Source organism: Ambystoma mexicanum, chromosome 4p (genome assembly GCF_040938575.1).
Source record: "Ambystoma mexicanum isolate Mex_15411 chromosome 4p, UKY_AmexF1_1, whole genome shotgun sequence".
NCBI classification, from domain to species: domain Eukaryota; kingdom Metazoa; phylum Chordata; class Amphibia; order Caudata; family Ambystomatidae; genus Ambystoma; species Ambystoma mexicanum.
In genome coordinates this window covers 454,557,445-454,574,130 of record NC_090927.1, presented here as the reverse complement: position 1 = coordinate 454,574,130, position 16,686 = coordinate 454,557,445, and the positions used below count along the sequence as shown (strand labels likewise).

The following is a 16,686-nucleotide window of genomic DNA, read 5'->3' as shown; positions in this document are numbered from 1 at the left end:
CGCATGTGAATCCATGCCAGACCCATGCTGGAGAACAACAGTTACAGGTAAGTAACTTGTTCCTTCTCCAGCATGGGGTCTGGCATGGATTCACATGCTCATGAATAAAGAATACATAGCAGTACACACATGCACAACCACGGGAGGTGGCAAAGGCTCAACATTAAGCATCACATCAACTCAACATTAAGCATCTTACCTCCTCACCAGGCTCACCTCAGGCGAACAGGTTGCGCAGCACTGCTTGGCCGACCCTGGACTCCTCCCTGGAATCCCGGTCGACGCAGTAGAATTTCGTGAAGGTGTGCGTCGACCTCCACGTAGCAGCCCTGCATATGTCCAGCAGGGGCACACCAGATAGGAACGCCGTGGTAGCTGCGATCGCTCTGGTGGAATGGGCTCTCGGACGGCCAGACAGCGGTCGGTTTGCCAACCGGTGACAGCACATGATACAGCCGGAGAGCCATCTGGGGATGGAAGCCTTCGAGAGAGCCTTCCCCTGATTGACAGGTCCAAAGTTCACAAAGAGTTGTGACGTCTTCCGAAAACCCTTCGTGCGGTCCACGTAGAACTTCAGCGCTCTAGCTACATCCAGCGAGTGCAAAGTCCTCTCAGCCGGCGACGAAGGCGACGGGAAGAACACAGGTAACACCAAGGGTTCGTTGAGATGGAAGTCCGACGGTACCTTGGGCATGAAGGAGGGGTGTGTCCTGAGCACTACCCTCGTGTCGTGGAAAGTCAAGTACGGGGCCTTGCAGGAAAGGGCCTGGATCTCTCCCACTCGTCGTGCGGAGGTGATGGCCACAAGAAAAGCTGTTTTCCACGATAGAAACTTCAACGGGGCCGAGTGCAGAGGCTCGAACGGAGGTCCCATGAGCTTGGTCAGCACCACGTTGAGCTCCCACGCCGGGGCCGGAGCCTTCACCGGCGGGAACGATCTGAACAGTCCCTTCATGAACTCTTTCACCAGACGATGAGACCACAAGGACGTCCGCCCCGTGGTTCTGGTGTATCGGGAGATCGCAGCAAGATGAATCTTGATGGACGCGTGTGCCAGACCAGCTTTGGCCAGAGTCAGCAGGTACGGCAGTACTTGGGGGGCCGTAATCCGTAGAGGGTTAATCTTCTGTGCGTGGCACCAGACAGAGAACCTCTTCCATTTGTGTCCGTAGCATTTAAGAGTCGAGGACGCCCTGGCCTTTGCAAGAACCTCTCTGCAATCGGCCGGTATGTCGTATCCTCCAAACTCTAGCGCTGCAGGAGCCAGGCCTGCAAGTTCAGCGACTTCGGGTCGTGGTGGAGGATGGCGCCTCCTTCCCTGGAGAGTAGATCCGCGTCCGCCGGCAGCTTGATCGGCGGGGACGCTGACAAGTCCAGAAGGTCCGGGAACCATATCTGCCTCGGCCACGCAGGTGCGACGAGGATCATCCTGCACCGTGACCTCTTGAGCTGGTTGACGAGCCGGATTAGCAGAGGCAAAGGAGGGAACGCGTAGAGGAACAGGCCCTCCCAGGGGAACGAGAAAGCATCGCCCATGCTCCTCGTCTGGGGAAACCTGCTGGCGAACCTCCGGCACTTGGTGTTCGTCGCCGTCGCGAACAGGTCGATCTGGGGTGTGCCCCACCGTCGGAAGAGGCGATCCACCAGATCCTGCCGTAGTTCCCACTCGTGGCACGAGCGCAGCTCCCTGCTGAGTGAGTCGGCGATGGTGTTTTTTATCCCTGCCAGATGAAACGGCACCAGAAAAATCCCTTGGGCAACGGCCCAATGCCACAGGTCCTGCGCCTCCTTGGACAGCGCTGGGGACCTGGTTCCGCCCTGTTTCCTGATGTAAAACATGGTGGTGGTGTTGTCGGTGAAGATCCTCACCACCTTGCCCTTGAGGGACGGAAGGAAGGACCTGAGGGCCCAAAACACTGCACGGAGCTCCAGGACGTTGATATGCAGGGACTTCTCCGTCGGGAGCCAGAGTCCCCTTGCGTGCAGATTTTCGGTGTGCGCTCCCCACCCTTCCAGGGAGGCATCCGTGGTCACAGTCTCCTGGTGGGCTTGGGTCTGGAAGTCCATGCCCGCCGTCAGATGCGCGCGGGTGCCCCACCACCGTATCACTCGTCGGAAACTCTCGTCGAGCTTGATCCTTTCCTCGAAGCTGCCCGTCGTCTGGATCCAGCGCGCATCCAGGAATTCTTGCAACGGGCGCATCCGGAGCCTGCACATGGGAATGAGGTAGATGCAGGAAGACATCATCCCGAGGAGGGACTTGATGGACCTCACTTTGGCCGCGTCGGCCACCAACATCCGTTGCACCTTGCCCAAGATGGTCCTGGTCCTCTCCTCCGACGGGGAGGCCAGAAGGGACACTGTGTCGAGCCTGGCTCCCAGAAACAGTGCGACTTGCGCGGGCACCAGGTGGGATTTGGCGTAGTTCACGGAGAATCCCAGGTCCGTGAGGAGTTGGACGGTCCTTGCCGTGTGGACCACGGCGAGCTCCCTCGTCTTGGCGCGGATGAGCCAGTCGTCCAGGTAGGGGTAGACGTGAATCCCCTCGCGGCGCAGCTGCGCCGCCACCGGTGCGAGGCACTTGGTGAATACCCTGGGTGCCGACCGTAGTCCGAAGGGAAGGGCTTTGAACTGGTAATGACGCCCTTGGACCACGAATCTGAGGAATTTGCGGTGCCCCTTTAGGATGGGAATGTGGAAGTAGGCATCCTCCAAATCCAACGACGATAGGAAGTCTCCTTCCTCCAGCTGACCCAGGACGTGCTGGAGGGTGACCATCCGGAACTTCTGCGCCTTGATGAACTTGTTCAGACGTCGCAGGTCTAGGATGGGGCGCCATCCTCCCGTCTTCTTCTTCACGAGGAAGTATCTCGAGTAGACTCCGGAGCCCCGAAGCCTCTTTGGGACGAGTTCGATGGCGCCCTTTCTGAGCATCGCCTTTACCTCCAGGAGAAGTTGAGGGACGTGAAGTTCTTTCCTGGCCACGGGGGGGGACGCGCGGGCACCTTCTTTGAAACTCGAGCGCGTGGCCCCGGGCCAGGGCGTCCAGCACCCAACGGTCGGTGGAGATGGACTCCCACACGCTGACGAAGCCCGCCAGCCGGCCTCCCACCGGGGTGCATGGCCGGTTCAATCCTGCTTGGACGCGGCCTTGCCGCCTTGACCTCCTTGGCGACGACGGCGGGGTCCGCTAGACTTGCCTCGTCCTCTGTAGGCCTCTTGCGACGACGAGCGGGCCGCTTGACGGTAGGAAGCGAAACCGCCGCCGGAACCTTTGGAGGCGCCCTTGCCTCCGCCGCTCCGAAAGGGCGTCCGTCGTTGAAGGACTCCAAGGGCCCGGGCCGTCTCAGTATCCGCCTTGATGGCCTGAAGGGAATCGTCCACTGTCTTCCCAAACAGGTTGTTCCCGTCGAAGGGCATGTCCAGGACTCTGGTCTGGACGTCCTGCCGGAAGTCCGTAGCTTTGAGCCATCCACGACGTCTAAGGCAAACGCCGTTGCCCAGCTGGCGGAACCCGGTGTCGGCGATGTCCGTCGCCACGGTGATGGCGTGGTCCGAGGCCACCTCACCTTCCTGCAGGATCTCAAGGGCCTCCGCCCTCTTGTCGTCCGGCAGAAAATGCCGACGAGATGACTCTACGTCCCATAGCATCCAATTTCTTTCCCTCGCCGTCCGGCGGGGAAGTCGATGTGGAGGCCGCACCCCCCCCCCCGCTTTCTTCCTGGCTGCCGCGGAGACGACGGAGTCCGGGGTAGGCTGCGCCCGGAGGCATAGGGGGGCCGTGTACTTTTTCTCGTACCGGTCTCTTCTAGCTGGCGTCGTGGAAGGGTTCTTGAGGAGGGAAATGTCCCAAATGTCGTCCAACAGAGGCACTGCGAGGACCGTCTTCCTCTTGGCCTCGCGCCGCTGATAAAGGAAGCCTTCCTTTTTCTTCTCCTCAGGGCAGAGTTGGAAAAGCTCGGAAGCCCTGGAGATCATGGAGTGGAAAGATCCGATCTCGTCGGGCGGAGAAGCCCTGGTGGGAGGCGACGACGGAAAATCCTCGTCGTATGCCTCGTCGTCCGTACCCGTCGCTGCCGTGTCAGTCCCCGTATCATCCCCTCGGGTGGACGGGGAGGAGGGCTGGAAGGGGCGCGACGGTTGAAAAGGAGGTGGTGGATGGATCCTTCTTTTCTTGGTAGGGGGAACACCAGAAGGTCCCGGTTCTGGATCCCCCGACGGGAGAGGTTCCTCCGTCGGTAACGGTAGCCTCGTCCTTATCTCGGAGCATAAGGACTGTATGGCCAACAAAATGGCCGCCGAGTTGTCTTGCGGCGCTGGCAGAGGGGAATCCGACGGGCGAGCAGGGGCCCCGTCGGTATCCTCGACGATGTCGTCGTCGTCACCTGCGTCGGGGTCCATTCCGACGGGCTGGCCTTCTTCCACGCCTAGGCCGTGGCTTAAGACCTCGATCAGCTCCTCTTCTGAGGTTGAGGCTGAATCTCCGACGACGCCCTGCCCCCCCTTCTTCCCCACGGAGGGTTTCACGGGGGTCCTATCGATGGGCACAAAGGAAGACTCCCTCCGAGGAGGCAGGGAGATTCTGGGCCCTGAGGTCGCCACCACTGGTGCAGCCACCACAGGCTGAGCCAGGGCCGCCGCGACCTTTTCGATAGAGGGCTTGGTCGGATGGATCAAGGCCTTCACCACCTTAGGTGCGCTCACCGCCTTATCCTTGAGGGAGGGGGCACTGCCACGCTCCTCCTCTGCCTTAGAGCTCGACCGGGGCCTCTCCAGGAGCTTCGCCGGGTGCTCGGCCTTCCTCTTACCCGACCCAGAGCGTTGGCTCGTGGTTGATGGTGCCGGGGAGGGTGCGCCCTGCCTGGCGCCCGTAGAGCCCGACCGTTCGGCGCTCCCGGTGCCAGCGGACTCGCGGTGCTTGGCCTTATGTTGGGCCCCCGTCGCCGGGGCGCCCTCAAAGGTCTTAGAAGACCGCTCGGATTTCTTCTTCTTCTCGCCAGACGGGCTCTTACCCTCCAGCCAGTTGGCGAGACGTTGATGGCGGTCCTTCATGGTCCGTTCCGACATGTTGCCGCAAAACGCACAGTCCTTCTCCACGTGCGTCTTGTCCTCATGAAGGCAGTAAAGGCAGAAAGAGTGTTCGTCCTCCTTGAAGACGTTCTGCAGCTGGCATCCAGGGCAGACCCTGAACAGCTTTCCGGGCGTCGAGCTTCCCTTCTCCTGGGCCATCTCCGAGACCGGGCCTGAGAAGCTTCTGGATTCCTCCGAAGTGTAGCTCGACGAAATCTTCACCCTTGAGGGGCACAGATGAATCCGACACGGGTCCCGGTTGATCGGATGTAGGATCGGTGGAGCTTGAGGCTCTTTTGACCGAAAGAATCAAAGTTTTTTGTGAAAAAAGCGCGAAAAATAGCACTAACGCTCGAGAGCAATAGCACGAGGATCCCAACACATGAACGTGCGGTAAAAATCTGAAGATGGCTGCCAGAGGCGGTGCTTAGGTAGAGGGCAGTCATTGGCTGTGGTCAGTATGACGCAGAGACCAGTGATTGGTTATTACTACGAAAGACAGATCAGAAACGAAACTGATACTGGTTTTTTCTTTACCGAGGATTCCCAGCCTGACGACGGGGAATATTCATGAGCATGTGAATCCATGCCAGACCCCATGCTGGAGAATTGTGATTACATATAATGTGTGATAGTACTTAGCCCAGCCCTAGATTTATCCGGGCCGAATTGTATTTAAATAAATCATTTATTTTTTACATACATAGCATTTCAGTGTTTCTTTGGACCATTTGTATTACAATTTCATTTGTACTAATTCTACAGCCTTCTCTCCCTCCTAGGATGAGCCTGGCTGCTCCGTCTATTCTACCCTGATCTCCGGTGGTACAGCCTTATACTAAGAGTGTAGTCTTGTACTGCCTCAGTTGAATGGTTTTCCTAAGCCCTTAGTTGAACTTCAGGAAAACTGTCCCAACAGAGGCAGATTAAGATGAACGCGCCGGAAACTGACTTGCAATGCTTGGCCTTGTCTTGGCCCCCCACGGATGGAGCGCCCTCAAAGGACTTAGAAGCCCACTTGCCGCACGGGGCAGAGGCCTTGGCTTTGAGCCACGCCATCAACCTACTGTGGAAATCCTTCACACTTCGCTGGGAGACCTGAGGCAGATTTCACAATCCGTTTCTCTGATCCGGATGGAGACAGAGGAGACCGCAGCTGGAGCAGAGCTTGAAGAGGGAGCATTGTCCAGAGTGAGGAGTAGGCCCGATGGCCTTCTGGAATCTTCGATTAAATTTTGGCGATTCTTGCCCTTGAGGGGCATAGAAATTCTCCAACAAACATGTCCCTGCTTGTCGGTCGAAGGAGTGAAAGAGCACACGGGCTCAGACTGACAAAAATAGAACTTTTTATGAAGCGCGAAAACGTAGAACAGATCACGGCGCACAACAGGAGGACTCCCAAAACTTGAACGTGGGGTAAAAATGTGAAGATGGCTGCCAGAGGGGCTTAGTGAGAGGGCAGTCATTGGCTGGTGGCAGTATGACCCCAGAGTTCAGCAATTGGAGAAATAGTTTGTACGTGAAATTGAAACTTTCTCTCTTACTGAGGATTCCAGGCCTGCGACGGGGAATAGTCATGGGTATGTGAATCCATGCCAGACCCCATGCTGGAGAACAGAGTTCACAAAAGTCAGAGCAAATCAGAATGAATGAGGGTGGGGGGGGGGGGGGGGGGGGAGGCTCCCCTTATTGAGGAGAGAAAGAAGGTTTTCCAGAAGTTCAGCAAAAAGTGCTTGGGGTCTCACTAGGAGAGGGGACGAAGCATAAAACTGATAATCTCCCCAACAACTCCCACCATGAAGGCTTTAACCACTAGTACTCTCCACCAGGATATCTTTTTATGGTATGTAGGATAAGCTGCTGATGCTGCTAGGTGAACCTTTATTGAATTGCACACTACAGGGCTTAAAATGATGATTGGATAAGCAGCTACAAGGAGCTCCTGGGTATCCAGCAGTAACCCAGTCAACAGGCGCTACCACTGGGGAATGAGGAGCTAGTACATAGCGTTACGCAAATATAACTTCCGCATAAAATGCAAGCATATAATTATATCCATCGTCATAGATCAGTCATAATGTTTATTTATATAATTGTCCGAAATGCACAGAGTTACATTCACATAAATGTGTTTGTTCAGCATCAGTTGGAGAGTCAAAAGTAGCTCCTGGTAACTGTTGGTTTAAAACTAACCAGGCCAGTCAAGGCTATAAGCAGGAGATCAATAGCTCCCAGCTCCCCTCAATTTCAGTCCCTGTACTAGGCCAGAATCTAGTAGGTAGGCTAAAATGTATATTTAATTGTATGTATGCCATTTTGTTTTCATCATATCACAAAACCTTTCAATTTGTTATAATAAAAGTGTCTTCCATTTGGTTTTCGTGCCTCCTTAAGAATCTCCATACATCGTGGAAGTAACTGCAGATAGCTGAACTCTTATGGCATTTTGTTGTTTTGTGTCGCTCCAAATAGATCCACTGTCGGTGAACCTCCCAACCCCCCATGCTGAAGACTTGTTTGAGTATGGATGCGTTTATGTCCCTATTCATGGTTTTGTTGGAGGACTCAGCAGACCGTCTGAGCAGGGCTTTCCAAGAACCAGTTGAGGAATGGCTGCAGGAGCCCTCCTTTCATCCTAAATTCGAGCTATTCACCCCAGAGCCCACCAATGGTAAGGATCTGCACAATTCAAACTTGCAGGGTCAGTCCAATGCTGGACAGCCTCTGGCCACCACATGTGCCCAGCAACAGACACTTGGCCAGGATGTGGACTGGGGCCAGACAGTGCCAGCCCCCACATCCGGCCACAAATACACCCTGCTACTTTGCAGGGAAAAGAGCCTACTATATATGGCAAATCTGGCTGTGTAAGGGCGAGAGAGTCCAAAAGAAAAAGACAGGACGAAATCTCCTTCCGCAGCCAGTTAAGAGTATATGGTACACTTAAAGGCATGTCGTAAAATGCATATCTGGAGGTGAGGGTGCAAAGAACAACACAAAAGGAAACCATCCACTGACACCAGCCAGCCCCGGATACATGCAAGTTACCAAAAAGTAAGTTAAAAAAAGAAGCATACAAAGAATTCCCACCACTATTCACTGTACGGTGACGGGTGCAGTGCAAAACAAACAGGGAATTTCAGAATGGAGGACAGAGTCCCTATGCATTGTAGCCACAGGTACTTAGCAAGCAAAAAGGCTTTATTTCCCAACAAATGCCAGGTTCAAAACAGCATGTTCCCAACAGCCGCCATAATGAGGACCTGTTCATTTAGGAGTTTTGCAACATTGACATAACTGAGGAGGTTCACAACAAAGTGCAGAGGCAATTTTTATTCAGCTTTTTGGTAAATGTTGTAACTCTACCACTTACCCCCACATTTTCTTCTTATATTTGTCTGCCATTTTCAACATGACTGCCAAATAATCATTTCTTCCTGCCGCTCCTGTTAAGATAATTATTCAATGGTCAAACATAATGTCACATGGCTTCAACACCAAAAAGAAAGACAATAGTATGATGTTGCCCTCACCTGTGTCAAGTATGTGTGGCAATACACCTACAATACAGAGCTGGTGCTCTTCACATGTCTTCTTCACAACATCTTCATTAATGATCTGTGAAACAAAAACAAAGAACTAATAAGCCACAATTCTCATCTTTGAGATTTTAGGGCCACTTTTTGCAGCCCCCTCAATGTTTTGCTTTTCCCCAGTTAGGGGAGTTTTCCTAAAGTCTACCTGCAGGTGAAAATCCATAAAACTATTCCTTGGTACATAGCCCCAACTCTTAGTTAAGTCGGTACTACCCAAAGGTTTGGTAGAATGGCAAAGCAGCCAGGCTTATCTTATGAGGAGTATGTGAGCTGTAAGTCAGTACAATGAACCCAGTAAATACATTAGCCCAATGAAACTCACACACTTGTAGTTATATTAAAATATACATTTATTTTATATACACAGGCAAAGTTAAGTGAATAGTATTAAGACTAACCAACACAAATGGAAACCATTAGCTTTTCAGGTAATTGCTTCAATAATAGTTGCTTGTACCAGCAATGAGCACAGTTCCATAACAGTTCAACTTGATGCCTCCGGGTTTGCCACGCTATACAAATTCCCAAATAAATAAACTTATAAATCACTCAGACAATGTTCTGTTGTAGGGGAAAATAGTTATTTAGCACTAGCAACAGCAATCTACTACTTTGTAATACTTTTTAATGAGTCCAATATGTTAGCAGTCCATTGCCTAACTAGTTAAGAGTTCTTCAAAGTCAGTTGAAGGGAGATGCAAAAGTCATTTGCGTGCATAAGCTTTTGGACCTGGACAAGGGTATGGGTGAACACACAACCTCCGGCTATAGCAATCCAACGACACAAAACTGAAATTTCGGCTTGAGGCAAGTATTACTTTGAGGCCCACAGTTTGAAGACAATGCAGCTGAATTCTCTCCTGTGAAGCAGTGAAAGAATACCACTCCAGTTTCCTTGGTCTAGGGAATAAGGGATGTTGCAGCAACAGTCACGAGAAAAGGACCCGCAGCAAGAAATTGTTCGGACTCAGGTCAGTCTGCGGTTTTGGTGCCTTTTTATTGCCAACAGCTTCTTTACTTCAGAAGCCTAATCAGCTGGTGGCCCTGCTTTGATTTCTTCGTTTCTACAAAGATTTCTGAAACATTGTGCAAGACTTACTTACCTGCAAGAAGTGCTTCAGCTCACCTTGACTTTTGCCCTATTGACTTTGGCCTAGTCTGGCTCCCTGAATGACTTCTTCCCTCCGACATTGTGTTTTGTCTGCCTTCCAGGAAGGGGTTAACTAACTTTGCATTGGGGGTTACCAAAAGTACTTACCTGCTTCAAAATAGTTGTGTGATCTCTTGTTCTGTAATAACCCGTTTTCTTTGACATACTCCAAAGTCCGATTCTAAAGGCAAACAGTGGTAGTTTAATGTCCACAGTGTCCTAGTTACTAAAATCACCTGAGGGTGTAGGAAGTGTGTGTGCCATCCCAAAAGGGTACTTACTGATTTAGAAATATTAAGAGTGTATTTTTGGAGTACATTTGCATGTTACTATATTGCCTCTTCTGAAGCTGGCCTACTTAAACTGACTGTTCAATAAATTAATTGTTTAATCAAGAAGCCTTGTGTGTAAGAGTTCAGTTGAATGCTACTGTCAAGCTCTATGTAACTCCCATATAGCTCACATTGACCCCTCTTGAGATAAGCCTGGCTGCTCAACACGCTACCAACCTGTGTAGTACAGACTTATATCAAAGGTTGGGTTTCTATTCCCATGAGGTCAGGGTTGTTGTAGTGCGCTCAAAGGGTAATGCATAAAATCTTGCCTAACATTTATGAACAACAAAGCAAAAGAAAAAAAAAAAGACCTTAAGTGATGACACAAATTAAAATATTAATCACACTGATAAAATTCCCTAAAAAAACATATTGAACAGCGTTTAATCATCTTCATGTGTGGATAGTAACTTGAGTGCCTCATTCTAGTGCCTCATTCCAAATATTATGAGCAGCAAACAATGGATTCAGCACTGCAGAGTGTGTTAGATAAGATTTTCACATTAATGTAAATCTTCCTGACCTGTGTCAAACCCAGACCTTTTTGCTTGGACTTGGTAATTATTTTACCTTGTCCCTATGTGAGTGGGAATCTTTTTCCCCTCTCACCTAATCTTACTCTTTTTATGGGTGACCTTTTTATGTCTTTTCATAGTGTATGGCTGGAGTTCACTATAACTTTTGGGCTTAGGCCGGGTTGCCCCTGGGGGCTCCCCTGTTCATGTCTCTTTCACGTACTCGGGTGAACTACTGTTCCAAGTAGTAAAGAGGGAGTTTCATCCCCTTTACATTTTCTATAAGTTAGCCAGCACACCCCACCTTATGTGGAGTGCTGGGGGGATACAATGTATCCCCGTTCTTACCTGGTAACATTTTGGTTACAATTGAGTTTACTTGAACGGCTGGTGGCAGCATTACTGATGTTAATTATGCCTCGGTAATGAACAGAAGGGCCACCATTTTACTAAAATGGTGGGCTCCCTTTCTCCCCACCCCCCCCCCCCCCCATTTCTTGTGTGCTTGCTGTTTCCGAGGTCTTCCCCTGCCATTCTAGGTGGAAACGACCTCAGTGGAAGTTTTGTCTTTGGCAGAAACCTTTGTATTCCCTGCCTAGGCTCCGGAGTGTCTGAGAAGGCAGGGAGGGAAGAGTCCAAAACTCTGCAGCCATTTTCACCTCGTCTGACAGGAACTGTTCGGGCAGTTATTCTGAAGTCCAACTAAGGTCTTCATAAAACCATACAACTGGGACAGTACATAACTCCAATTTTAGTATAAGGCTGTACCACTTGAGTATTTGGTAGCATAAACAGAGCAGCCAGGCTTATCTTAAGGAGTGAGAGAGGACTGGAGGAAAGTACAAAGAACCTGTAGCATACAAATGGTTCAAAAGAAACAGAAGGGGCATCGCCTTCATCCACAAAATCTCCATTGGCATTAGAAGTATTAGTAACCAACAAATCCCATCAGCAGAAATACTATCGATCAAACTTCCCATTTCACCTAATCAAACTGCCACCCTTCATCTAATTTACCGTCCACTCGGACCCGTATCCACCTTCCCAGATGACATGTCCATCCTAGCCGACAAAGCCAAAACTAAAATCACAAATCATTTTACTCGGCGACTTCAATCTTGGTTTCCAAGACCCTAACAATCCTGAGGCTCTTGATCTGGCTAATACCTTAACGGACCTAGGCTTCGTTCACCATATCACAGAACCCACCCACTCCAAAGGGAGAATCCTCGATTGGCTAGCTGACATCAACTGCGGAATCAATTTACAAGCCAACCCATCTTGTGCATGGTCTGACCATCACACAATTACTTTTAACTTGAAGCCACAAACCAATGCCTCAAACCAGACATTGCCCCTGCCATTCAAACCAGAAACAAAATAGACATTACTAAGGAAAAGCTGCTCCCTCATTCTCCCATTATTAAACAAAGTCGCATCACATTGCACGGATCCCACAGTACTAGTTGATACCTTTAACCAGTCCATGCTCAAAGCACTGAACACCATTGCTCCTCTCAAACTTAGAAAACCCAAACCCTGGGCTCACCTTAACTCTTGGTTCAACACTCAACTAAGAGAACTCTAAATTAAAACATATGGCTGAATCCTGCTGGAAAAGCCTTCACTCTGACACTAACAGACTCCTTGCTCAATGCGTCCCGCAACTACAAAGAGGTGATTATTCAGGCAAATAAAAAAATAAAATAAAAAAAATAAAAGAAAGTTACAATCGCATTATGGAACCCAAATCCAATACCAAAGAGAGCTCTTCAAGATTCTCAAAGAGCTTGAGTCTCCTGTAACCCCACCCTGATACCTGCAGCAAAACAGCATCTGGTGCACAAACATACAATCCACTCTCCTGGGCAAAATCGCTACACTCCAGGCCAAAATAAAATGCTAAACAAACCTGTATCCGGACCGACGACAAGACACCTCCTCCCACTCGCACCTCTACTTCCGCCCTCCCCACCTACAAGCCTTTCAGCTTCACGCCTCTTAGGACCATAGAGGTCGAGATCATCATTACCAAGCTCAAACCATAAAAACTGCCAAGGCGACCTGTGCCCTGCACTCACTATCACGGATGCGGCACCTGAATTAGCCCCTTTTATCACCTCCCTCATCAATACATCCTTGTCCCTGACAACAAAAGATGCGTGGGTCATCCCCTTGCTCAAGAAGCCATCCCTCGACCCTAGTATACCAACCAACTACAGGCCTATTCCCACGGTCCTGTTCCTTCTTAAAATTCTGGATCGCGCTGCGTACCTTCAGATACAGGAGTACCTGGAAACTAATAAACTCCTTGGTCTCAACCAATGAGGCTTCTGGCCTAGGCACGGAAACTGCCCTCATTGATTTGAAAACACAAATTGTGGATTTGAAAGACAATGGGAAACTAGCTCTGCTGCTCCTATTGGACCTCTCAGCAGCCTTTGATCTGGTCAACCACTGCATCCTCTGCCAACAACTCACTTCAGCGGCCAATTTTTCTGACTCTGCCACATCCTGGATTAGATCTTTCCTTAACAGATCTATGCAGGTCTTCTCTCCTTCTGCATCTGCCGAGCCATCTCCTGTTCGCTGCGGTGTCCCCCAGGGTTCCTGCGTATCACCCACACTATATTGTGTGTTCACCAAACGTCTTTGATATTCTTGACTATCTGGGTGTCACTTACACAAATTATGCCGACGACACCCAGATACTCATCCCTATCACTCGAGACCATTTTGTGGACACCAAATCATTAAATGACGTATACCTGGTTATCCACACATCAGAAACCTGGTTATCCAGGCCGGGATGGCTGAACATGAGCTTTGTCTTAAGACAAAACAGAGCTCCTCATCCTTGGTTCGCAACTTAACAAATTGAACCGGCATTTAAGTCTTTCATCATCGACGGCAACACCATTAAAGTCTCCAACGATACCAAAACCCTTGGTATCTACCTTGATGCCACCCTGTCACTTGCTAGACAAACTAATTCAGTTACTTCAGCCGCAGCCTACACGTGAAAACTCATCACTGCATGCCGCCCCTTTCTCTCCACAGCTAATTGCATCATTTTAGCCAGAACACTTATGTCCAAGATCAATTATTGCAATGCCCTCTATCTGGGGACCAGCCAACGGAACCTCAACAAATTGCAGGTCACCCAGAATAACTCCTCATGGCAGCCCTTAACATACCAAGAAATAACCACATATCAGACAGCACACGTAATCTGGGTTGGCTCTCAGTAGCCAAGAGAATCTCATTGAAAACTCTTACACTCACCCATAAGTGCCTTTCTAACCAGGCTCCCACCACCCTTGCTACACGTTTTTTGCTCCGCACTTCCAGTCGACCGCAGAGAACTGCCCAAATCAACTGTCTCACCCTCCCCAGGTTCAAACTGCAGAAAGCGGGTGCTAGAAGTTTCCCGGTGCTAGCTACCAAACTTTGGAACTCACCCCCTAACCCACTTTGGCTTGAACCCTCCTTCCACGCCTTCAAATGCAAAACTAAACTATGGTTACTTGATTGCGACAACCCCACCAAGTAGCGGTCTTACCCGCTACAGAGGCGTCACTTTGGCCACCCCCAATTGTAATCAGGCTCACTTCTGTATATACTTGCTTTGTAAATGTGATTGTATTGAACTGTATATACCCACTATTGTAACTAATTATTGTTGCCTATACTTGCGCTTTTTATTTGCACATCTACTTTCTACTCATCTATATGTAACCCAACCTAAGATATGTGCCCAGATGCCCCAGGGCCAGGTGCGCTTTACAAATAAAGAAATACAAATACATACACCCAAAAGTATTCTAAAAAAAATAAAGCCTTGTTATACATACAAGCAGACCAAAGTTATAGAATCCTAAACAAAGTATAACACAATGCTTAAGGTACACAGACCAAAGCAAAGACCACCTTGTTCAGAATAACGAACAGTAATTCTAGGTAAGCCAGTCCCAATTATACCCATTTAGAATAGAACACACCTATTCAGGGGAAGTAAAACCATAGATTGCGTTAGGTAAGATTTTCATAGCAATAATCTTCCTGACCTGTGTCAACCCCAGAACATTTTGCTTTTTCCTGGTGGATTATTTTTCTGTATACCCCTGAGTGGGAACCGTTTTCCAGAATGCTTTAATCTTTTTATGGAGTGTCATTTAAGACTCTCCATAGCGTCTTTTAAAAGTTATCCTCTGACAACTTTTTGGCAATTAGTGCCCATTGTTGCTTGGTTGCCCTAGGGGTTGCCCTTTTAGCTTTCTCTGGTTAACCTTGTGAGAACTACAGTTCTCAAGGGTAGAATCAATCTTTGGATCCCTTTTACATTTTATTATTAGGTGAGACCAGCAACCCCCACCTTATGTGGAGTGCTGAGGATATACGAGTATCCCCTTTCTCATTTTAAAAGTAACATTTATGTTCATGACAAACTTACCTTTAATGGCTGGTGGCAGTGACCCTTGTTATTAATTCGGTGCATCTTTACCACGGGTCGTTTCCACAGCCCCTGGAAAAGGCATCCATGAGTTCTCATTTTACTAAAATGAGCCAGTCTTCTTTTTTTGACAGTGTTCTTTGTTCTTTCCTGTTCCTTCCCCTGACATCCAGAGCAGGAAATTCCTTTATGCGATTTTTATCTTCAGCCCTGCCCAGACTCCAGAGTGTCTGTGAAAGTAGGAAGCGAGGGAGGAGTCCAGAACGCTGCAGTCCTTTGTCATCCAGCCTAAGTGTGAGAATCCCGTTCAATCTGGCAGGCTGGCTATCCTGAAAGAATTGCCAACCCCCAAAACCCCAAGTTTTAATGTTGCAAGGCTGTTTGATGGCTGGGTACCTGCATAATAGTCCGATCCTGGAAGCTGAAGAGGTAGTCAACCACTGGAATCAAAACCGAAGAGGAAGATAAAGAATTTGCAGCTGAAACTATTTCCAGCAAACAGAGAACCTGCTGTTTAACCAGAGCCTGCTGTTACCCTTCCTTCTAATCGACCTGGGGAGTCCAAAAACAACGGCCTGACCGACAGCCTGGTGAGACCCACTAGACTCAATAAGACCTGCATGTTGAGCCACCCCACGCCATGCTGTGACCTTGCAGGGCTGCAATACCCAAATACCCTGGGACCTCGAGCCATTGTGCAGTGCAGTCTGCCTAATTCGGAATCTCAAACTTTGTGGGCATCCTGCTGGATCTCCAAAAGTCCCCTCACCAGAATGCTGGACCTTGAAAACAACCAGAATCCGAACAGCGGTATTCTGTTTCTTCTGTGCTCCTGAAAAGGTGTCAAATCCACAGAGCCGCATCCAGCCGCAAGGAAAACCTTGCCTAGAGACTTCCAGTGATTCTTGCTGCAAAAGTCCTTCCAGTGTCCCGTCTTCTTGATAATGGATTTAAAGGACCAGATTTTTGGTTGCAGATCCTTGTGCAGCAAGACTTGATGAAGTATCCCTGTGGGAGACTACACAACCCTTGTCCTCTTGGTATTAGGTAACCCACCTACTGGTATAGGTCTGTACTACACAAGTTGGTAGTGTGACTGGGCAGCCAGGCTGGATAAATGTGAGCTGTGGCATCGAAATTCACAAATACAAGTATACAAATAACACTTTCACTCAAGATTTTCTAGTAAAATAATTATTCAACCGCCAGTTTTGACTAAGCATTCTTTAAAAAGGGCAATGTGCAACAAGAAAAATACACTTCAAAATACTCTCACAATCAAGTCAAGCAAGTAAATACTCTTTAGAGATGCTTTACACACTTCCTACACCCCGAGGTAACTTCACTAACTAGGATAACAGGTTCTCGGAGCAGGTGAGCACTATCCTCCAATGAAGTCTAGATAAAAACCTTTCCCAGCAATATTAGTTAAAAAACAATGTATCACCTATGAGGCACAGTAAGAATCAAAGTCAATGGATTATAAGAGTCTGCAGGGAGCCCAGACAGCCAAAGTCAATTGGAGCAAAGTCTATGGAGCAGAGGCACTTCTTAGATAGCAAAAGGT

General features: G+C 49.3%; 1 protein-coding gene across 1 annotated transcript in view; it reads right to left on the bottom strand.

The window, feature by feature from the left end:
- The window catches only part of PDIA6 (protein disulfide isomerase family A member 6), a 179,943-nt gene that overhangs the window by 66,271 nt on the left and 96,986 nt on the right, over positions 1-16,686 (bottom strand). Inside the window, exons 9-10 of the mRNA XM_069605971.1 lie at positions 8,604-8,688; positions 8,444-8,516 (exon numbers count right to left, since the gene is read on the bottom strand). Coding sequence (XP_069462072.1) covers positions 8,444-8,516; positions 8,604-8,688 — 158 coding nt within the window. The remainder of the gene's footprint in view (positions 1-8,443; positions 8,517-8,603; positions 8,689-16,686) is intronic.